Source organism: Ananas comosus, unplaced genomic scaffold, assembly GCF_001540865.1.
Source record: "Ananas comosus cultivar F153 unplaced genomic scaffold, ASM154086v1, whole genome shotgun sequence".
In the NCBI taxonomy this organism is placed as follows: Eukaryota; Viridiplantae; Streptophyta; class Magnoliopsida; order Poales; family Bromeliaceae; genus Ananas; species Ananas comosus.
This window is the reverse complement of record NW_017891447.1, coordinates 9,397-17,905: the sequence shown is the minus strand read 5'-3', so window position 1 is coordinate 17,905 and position 8,509 is coordinate 9,397. Positions and strand designations below refer to the sequence as shown.

Here is an 8,509-nt window from a genome sequence, read left to right as displayed (position 1 = left end):
GGATTCGGTGGACGCATCGAGGAGTCGAGGCGTTGATGCAGCAAGGACTTGCGGCGTGATCGGTTGGAGGATTCTAAGCGATCGAGGACTGGCGAAGACGATCGAGGACTGGCGAAGTCAATCTACGACGAGGATTCGGTAAATTGAGTCGTGTATTTTTTTTAAAATCACTTGTACTCAAGTTTTCTTAGTAGATTTCATCGTGTGATCGGTCCCGTGGGTTTTTCTCTCCGAATTAGAGTTTTCCCACGTTAAAACTCGGTGTGTTGTTTTTATTTTCCGCATTCTCTTTTAATTTACATCGGGTTTATTTGTTTTTGCCATTTTACACCTATTCACTCCCCTCTAGTAGTTCCCAGTAGGTTCGGCCGCCGACTCCGCCGATCTCCCCACTAGGTCTAAGCAGGCACAGATAGATATGCAGATAGATAGATATTCTACTGAATTGAAAGCATCTATAATAAACAGGCAGGTATATAGAATGAACATCTAATTATGCCTCAATCTGAAATGATGCATGCATGTGTCATAAGGCAAGGCTAAGTAACCAACTACTATGCACAACAATAATAGGACTCATCCGATTACCCAATCTCTCGGCGAACTCAAGGCTCGCTCACAGTCTCACATGTGTAAGTCTCATAGGGGAGGAGGCTAACTGCTCGGTTACCCCCGAGACCGCCTGCGGACAGCTACAATGGTCCAAGGGCATCTACAATGGCCTCCCTCGAGTGACGACCTCCGGAGTGCACTACCTGTGTGGAGCTACCACGACAGGCGCAGACAGGCTATGTGAGCTCGATCCAATCTCATGAACTGGGAACACCCTACCAATTAAGGTTGGTCTCAACATAGAATCAAAGTATTCTAGTTCTCAATCTCATAGTGTTCGACTACACTAAGGTGTTCATGTTTCATATCGACTAGATGCCACTCGTTCTGTGTTCATTGTCAACTAGATGCCACTCGTTCTCAATACACTAGTTTGCAATATACTAGGTCCTTATTCACATAAACATGTTCATCACATATAGGGTTACTATCTCATGTTCAACTCATGCATACTAGGTTCTCATTCACTATATCCGCGAAACCGAATTAACACTAGCATGCAATAATATGTAACAATTACATTTAACACCCTATAATGCTATATTACAATATGTAATTTGATCGATGATAGAACTTAGACATAGAGAGTAGTTCAACTGCTTCGGGATGGCACTCCACCACCTTTTGGTAGCGTCGTAAAGCTAGAAAACTCGACGTCGCGGTCCTCGTACGTCGCTTCAACTCCTCGGGGCAAAACGAACCCTCAAGTACTTGTTTTGGCGATAGCTCCGCACTCGCTCGTCGGATCGACGAGTCGTCTTCGCCAATGCGTTCATAGACCTAGCAATTTGGTTTACGACCCATCAAAATAGATCAAAACCCTAGATTTGCTAAAACCCCAAATCGAAGCCTTAGGTCTCAACAATGGAGAAATCCATGATTAAAGCCCTAAATTTGAGCTAGAATCATCTACTCAACTCCCTTAGGTTCCATTCGAACCATTTCTACACCATAAAACCCAAGTTCAAGGGATTCACCATTGTAGAGTTGAGGCTTACCTTCAAAAGCTTGCTCCAACAAGAGGAAGAAGATGAGGAAGATGATCTTCTTCTTTGTCTTCTTCTTCTTCTTCTACTTCTTCTCCTTCCTCTCCTCCTCTTTTTTCTTCTCCTTCTCTTGCTTCTAGAGAGAGAGAGAGCAATGTAAGTGTGGGAGTGGGAGAGAAATGAGAGAACGTGAGGGAGAGAGTAGTCTCCAAGCCCTCATAAAGGCAGTTTCGCAAATAACCCCCTCAACTTTTCATTTTCTGAAACAGCCCACACTGGGCTGACTTCGGGTACGGGGACCGGTCCCCTCGAGGGGAGGACCAGTCCCCCGAGAGCTGTCCAAAATTACGCGTACGGGAACCGGTCCCCTCAAGGGGAGGACCAGTCCCCCGAGAGCTGTCCAAAATTACGCGTACGGGAACCGGTCCCCACCCTGAGGGACCGGTCCCTGAGAGCTTTCTCCGAAAACAAGGCTACGGGAACCGGTCCTCTCCCAGAGGAACCGGTCCCCGAGAGCATGAAATCTGCTCCCACTCCAAGCTCTCGTGGGTCCGTCCTCAATGCACTTTTGGTGTTTTTGATGTTCTCGGACTTTCCGAAGCACACCAACTCGACAATTAGTCGATTTTAAACGAAGTCTAATCCTCGGATTTTGAGAATTCACTTCCCTTACACTTAAGCTTTGCTACCAATTGTTGGAAATCTAATACTCGCCTTGAAACCAGATCTTGAGAATCTGTAACCCGCTCTGATACCGGCCGTTGTTGATTCGGTATCGGATGTTGGGATTCTGCAACGGAAGCGTCGAATCGGGTTTTTACCATAAACCCGTCTCCTAAGCAAAAGATGATATAATCATAAAAGAGATAAAACCAAACAAAAAATATGTGGGTAAAATAAGGTTCATTACATAAGAGAAGATTATACCCGACTCCTCTTCTTCATAGAGTAGCTACAACTCGAACTCTCTTTCTGAATCTCTCCTACCCTTCTCTCGTCTTTTGTAAATCTAAAAGACAACTCTCTTTCTCTCTCACATGCACCCGTGCACTAGGTGCACACAACCAAGCCTAGACTTCTCCACCGCATGATCACCACCATAAAAGGCTCTCTCTCACCCATACACCACCTAAGCTCGCTTTCTGCGCTATACTATCTTCCAAAAGTAACCCACATGGTATTTATAAAATCTTTATAATAGAACGTACCTCAATCCTAGTATAATTAGGATTCCTACTCCAAATAATATTTAAATCTAGGCTAAATTACAGAAAACCCCCTATCAATACCCCATTTTTTACTTTTCCTCCCTATTATTTAAAACCTACACTTTGCCCCCTTGTAAAATAAAAAATGTTCACTTCACCCCCTACCGTTAGTGCTCCATTAGGGTTCCATTTATAAAATATTATTATATTTTTTTTATACTAAAAATACCCTCAGCCTCCTTTTCTCAACATTGCTGCCTCGCCCTCTTCCGCCTCGTCACCTCGCCTTTATCCGCTACTTCGCCCTCGCCCACATCTTCGTTCACGCCCACAAACACCCCTCTCACCTTTCTCCGCTGCCTTGCCTTCGCCCTCGCCTTTGCCCACCCCTCCATCCACGCCCATCTCAATTTCCTCCCTACTGTCGCCAAAATAGAGGCGATGATGATGCAGGAGTAGAAAGGAAGCAGGTGGAAAAGAAAATAGAAACAAATTGCAGCCGATCGAGGCACAAAAAATGGAAGAGAAGATGTGACGGATGAGCAATATTGGGGAGGAGACGAAAATGGTGAGAGACAAATTGGTCATTTTGTCATCATAGTTCACACCGTACCCCCCTGTGAATATTTTTCATTTTATAAGGGGACAAAGTATAGATTTTTTAATGATAGGGGGGGAAAGTGAAAAAACGGGTATTGACAACCGGGCAAAATGTAATTTAGCCTTAAATCTATATTTAATTTATCTCCAATAGATTTAAATATGTATCCTAATCTAGTTTGATTTATACTCTAATTAATATTTAAATCCTAATTTATCTCCAATAGATTTAAACTTAATTTTTATCAAACTAAAAAATCAACTACAAATCTAATCAAATCCTAATGCCGGCTATTTATAAAGAATCCACAAAACTCTCTTACATTTTAATATTCGACAATGTAATACTAATAAAAAAAATATAGATCTTTCAGTGAATAATGTGTAACTAGTATAGTAATTCGTACGATGCGACAGATAGATAATTAGAAAATGAAAATAGAAAACGGCGATAAAGGAAGAGAAAACATCGATGTAAGAAGTGACGAAAATAGGTGGGATTCATCTTACCGATGAAGGAAGGTAACAGCCGAAGGAAGTGAAAGAGAAACATTTCGGCCGAATGTAGAGAAGTGATGAAATTCGGTTCAAGCAAAAAAAGAGAAAAACCTAGTTTGATTCAAGCAAAGAAAGACAAGAATATATAGAGGACTTGAGCCGATTTGGGGGAGCCTGTACTCAATAATGATTGGTTCGGTTCAAGCAAAAAAAGAGAAAAATCCTGTTCAGTTCAAGCAAAGAAAGAGAAAAATATTTGAAGGACTTGTGCCAGTTCGGAGTGGAGCCCACACCCAACAATGAAGGGAATGTTGCCATGTGGCAAATTTCGGGAGAATAATATATAGGTATAGATAGATAGATATATAGAAGTAAGATTTACCTCTTAGCAAGGGAATGTTTGATTTTTCGAAAAAAAAATATGAAAAAAATATTTTTAAGAAAAAAATTTTATGAAAAAAATTCTTTTTTTAATTTTTCACATATTTGGTTTGAAGGACAATAAGTATTTTTGAAAATAATTTTTTTATATTTCATAGTAAACTAGTTTTTACATTTGTTAATTTTTTTGGGAAATAGAAAATACTAATTTTTTATAAAAATTTTATTTTTTTTAAGACTCAAATGGTGAAAGGACAATTTGCATAAAAAAATCCACTAATTTTGGGCTTTTGCAAAAGTGGGACTCCTTTTTCGTTTTTGCAGATTCTGTCTTATTTTTTAGCAAACTGACCAAAATACCCTTATACCTTTTTCTCTCTCATCTTTTTTTTCTCTCGTTCTTTTTTTCTTTCTCTTCCCAGAGAGCGGCGAAGACAGAGGCGGAGGCGGAGGCGGCCTACTTCGATTTTATTCGGCATACCCTTACCATCGCCCGCACACCCCCCACCTTCCTCGCCTCCGACCCCGCCGAGGCCACGCCGCGACTCTTTTTTTTTTTTCTCTCCAACTCTCCTCCACCGTCTCCGACGACGACGCCTCTCTCGCCCTTCCCTACCCTTCTCGTCCCCTTCTTCTCCCTCCTCCTCTGCCGCCTCCGATGACGACGCATCTTCACCGGCACCGGCGCCGACGTCGACACCGTGGAGGTCACTGCGGCGCTCCAGCCTCGGAGCGAGGGGTCCTTAGCGGCATCGTCACCAGCGCCGTAGCCATTAACAGAGAGGGGTGACTAAAAAAAATTATAAAAGAAGTAAGAAAAAAAAATAAAGATAAAAAATTATAGAAAAAGAAGAATGAAGATGAAATTGCATCGTTAACTACAAAAAAATTATAAGTTGCACTACTTAAGATGTAAACTGCAGCTTTAAGATGAAAATTACACTTTTTAAACGAAAATTACACTCTTTGGGAGATATTTACACTATTTCTCCTCTTATTGCACTCCTTCAGATGTAAACTGCATCCATTAAGATGAAAGTTACACTCTTTAAACGAAAGTTGCACTCTTTGAGAGATATTTACACTGTTTCTCCTCTTCTTACACTCTTTGAGATGTAAACTGCACCCCTTCAAGAGATATTTATACTGTTTCTCCTCTTATTGCACTATTTCTCCTCTTGTTGCACTATTTTTTCTCTTCTTACACTATTTTTTATCTTAAATTGCACCCTTTAAGAGGAGAAATAGTGCAACAAGAGGAGAAATAGTGCAACAAGAGGAAAAGCAGCGCAACAAGAGGAGAAACAGTATAAATATCTCTTAAATGGGTGCAGTTTACATCTCAAAGAGTGCAAGAAGAGGAGAAACAGTATAAATATCTCTCAAAGAGTGCAACTTCTATTTAAAGAGTGGAATTTTTATCTTAATGGATGCAGTTTATATCTGAAAAAGTGCAATAAGAGAAGAAATAGTGTAAATATCTTTCAAAGAGTGTAATTTTTATTTAAAGAGTATAATTTTTATCTTAAAACTGCAGTTTACATCTTAAGTAGTGCAACTTATAATTTTTTTTGCAATTAACGATGCAATTTCATCTTCATCCTTCTTTTTTTTATAATTTTTTATCTTTTTTTTTTCTTGCTTCTTCTATAATATTTTTTGGTCACCCATCTCTAGCGACGACGCCGCTAAGGACCTCCTGCTCCGAGACTGCAGCGTCATAGTGACCTCCACGGTGTCGGCGTCGGCAAAGATGCGTCGTCGTCGGAGACGGCAGAGGAGAAAGGAGAGGGAGAGGACGAGAAGGGCGGGGAAGGGCGAGAGAGACGTCGTCATCGAAGACGATGGAGGAGAGTTAGAGAGGAAAAAAAAATCCTCCGCAGCGCCAATGTCAGCGGAGAAGTGTCGTCGTTGGAGGCGGCGGAAAAGGTGAAGGAGGAGGGAGAGGGAAAGGGCGAGAAAGGCGAGAGAGGGTGAGATAGTCGTCATCGTCGGAAGCGGTGGAGGAGGGTCGGAGAGGGGGAAAAAAAAAGTCGCAGCGCGGCCTCGGCGGTGTCAGAGGCGAGGAAAGCGGGTTGTGTGCGGGCGAGGGTATGGATCCGTCGGACAAAATCGAAGAAGGCCGCCTCCGCCTCCGCCTCCGCCTCTGTCTATGCCGCTCTCTGGAAAGAGAAAGAGAAAAAGAACGAGAGAAAAAAAAAAGAGGAGAGAGAAAAAGGTGTAAGGGTATTTTGGTCAGTTTGCTGAAAAATCGGACCGAATCTACAAAAATGAAAAAGGTGGCCCACTTTTGTAAAAGCTCAAAATTAGTGAATTTTTTATGCAAATTGGCCATGGTGAAAAACTAGAAAAATACTTTTTTATAATATATATATTTTTTCTCAGCAACCTTTTTCCCCGCTTTTCGGGCGAACCCAACACGTCCTAATGTAGGCATGCTAGTGTTTTTTCCCAAGGTCTGGTCTATGGATGACCTGGTGAACCGAATCCTTTGGAAAAAACTTGCCCGTGAAATTGGTCCTACGCGAGTTCGCTCAGTAGATCGGGAAACCCTCCGTTCCGTTCCGTTCCATTTCTTCGTCATAAATCTCTCCGTCTCTCTCTCTCCGTCTCTTTCTCTCTCTCTCTTCGTCCTCTTCCTCCTCGTCCTCCTCGCGCGGTCGATGAGTTGATCCTACGTCGCATTTCCCGATCTAGGGTTAGGGTTAGGGTTTTGGTATCGGAATGTCGCAGAACGGGAAGCTGCTGCCGAACCTGGACCAGCATAGCACGAAGGCGCTCAACCTCACAGTGCTCCAGCGGATCGATCCCTTCGTCGAGGAAATCCTCATCACCGCCGCCCACGTCACCTTCTACGAGTTCAACATCGATCTCAACCAATGGGTAATCGATCGATCCATCGATGCATCCTCTTCTCGATCCGATTCTATTCTTCGCTTTGTTCGCTCTTCTGATTAGGGTTTTTACCGTCTTCGAATTGTTTTCGCAGAGTCGCAAGGATGTCGAGGGATCGCTCTTTGTAGTGAAGAGGTGAGTAGGGTATTGGGTGTTGATCTCGTTTTGGTGATTGGTTTTGTTGTGTTATGCTGTCTGAGTTGGGTTAGTATCAGAAAGAAGGGATTTTTCTTTGCCTATTTTTATTCGATTTCTTAGATCTAGGCTTCTAAGTTTTGTAGAATTTGGGTAGATCTTCATTGTACTCAGTTTTACGGAGTATTTTTGTACTGAAATGTTGGAATCATTCTGAATACTGCGTTGATAAGAGTGTTCGATTTATTGATATTCTGTTAAAAGTAGAATATTTAAAATGGAAAATGAATTCTTTGCAGGAATACACAGCCCAGATTTCAGTTCATTGTCATGAATAGACGCAATACAGGTATGGATTTCTACTATGCGAATTTTTCTCCCGTTCAATGGTTAAAATATTCTGCATTCTCATGGTAAGTGTAGGAAAAAGTTCAATTTGTTTGTAAGAGACTAAGAGTATAAAGTTATGGGTGGATCACTAGGAGGCAGGATCAAAGCAACTTTTTTTCTTTGATTTTCTCTTGTAAAGTGATGATGTTTGCTAGTTAAAATGATAATAGATAATTTTATCTTTATTGGGTTGGAAATTTTCTTGATCATAATTCAGCACAAAGTATAATAATTGTGATTGCCTAGTTAAATGGCTTATTGTTTTCCTACTATTCTTTGTTTCATTTGGTGGTAGATATTGATATAGTTTTCACTACCTTGTTTGCACAGATAATTTGGTTGAGGATCTCTTGGGAGATTTTGAGTATGAAGTCCAGGTACCATATTTATTGTACCGAAATGCAGCACAAGAAGTTAATGGAATATGGTTTTACAACTCTCAAGACTGTGAAGCGGTTGCAAATCTTTTTAGCAGGTAAATTGTTGTTCTCGCTTGCTGCCTCATTTGCTCGCTATATCTTACGTGTAAGCTGATCCACACTATTGAAGAAGATGCCAAAAGTTATCATTATACTAAGTGTGGCCAAGATGCCTATAAAAGTGTCCCAATTACCCCGCTTTCTGTTTTGCTTCTGTTGACTAATAGGTTCGTCGTAACTTGCTAACCAAAGTAATGACCTTTGTTAATTGGTGGCCTGATGATGTCCCCTTAGCACTGCATTCTCACTAGCTAGTAGACAATGCAGATCAAGTTAGATAAAGTTCTTTTGTCTTGTTGGAATTAGTACTTGGTTGTTAGCAGCC

At 41.4% G+C, this 8,509-nt stretch overlaps 1 protein-coding gene across 1 annotated transcript; it reads left to right on the top strand.

Annotated features, from left to right (window-relative positions):
- The first annotated feature begins 6,827 nt into the window (after positions 1–6,827).
- On the top strand, positions 6,828–8,214 carry LOC109704940 (mRNA-decapping enzyme-like protein). The gene is made up of 4 exons (XM_020225705.1): positions 6,828–7,168; positions 7,275–7,315; positions 7,615–7,664; positions 8,036–8,214. Exons 1-4 carry the CDS (start codon positions 7,010–7,012, stop codon positions 8,182–8,184), a joined length of 399 nt encoding a protein of 132 aa, XP_020081294.1. The 5' UTR covers positions 6,828–7,009; the 3' UTR covers positions 8,185–8,214.
- Positions 8,215–8,509: the final 295 nt, after the last annotated feature.

What these genes read in the sequence shown, in the direction of transcription:
- LOC109704940 (XM_020225705.1), top strand. Translation starts at nt 7,010, where the DNA reads ATGTCGCAGAACGGGAAGCTGCTGCCGAACCTGGACCAGCATAGCACG. An exon ending in ACATCGATCTCAACCAATGG is followed by an intron (nt 7,169 to 7,274) that starts GTAATCGATCGA and finishes TTGTTTTCGCAG; the next exon opens with AGTCGCAAGGATGTCGAGGG. An exon ending in TCGCTCTTTGTAGTGAAGAG is followed by an intron (nt 7,316 to 7,614) that starts GTGAGTAGGGTA and finishes AATTCTTTGCAG; the next exon opens with GAATACACAGCCCAGATTTC.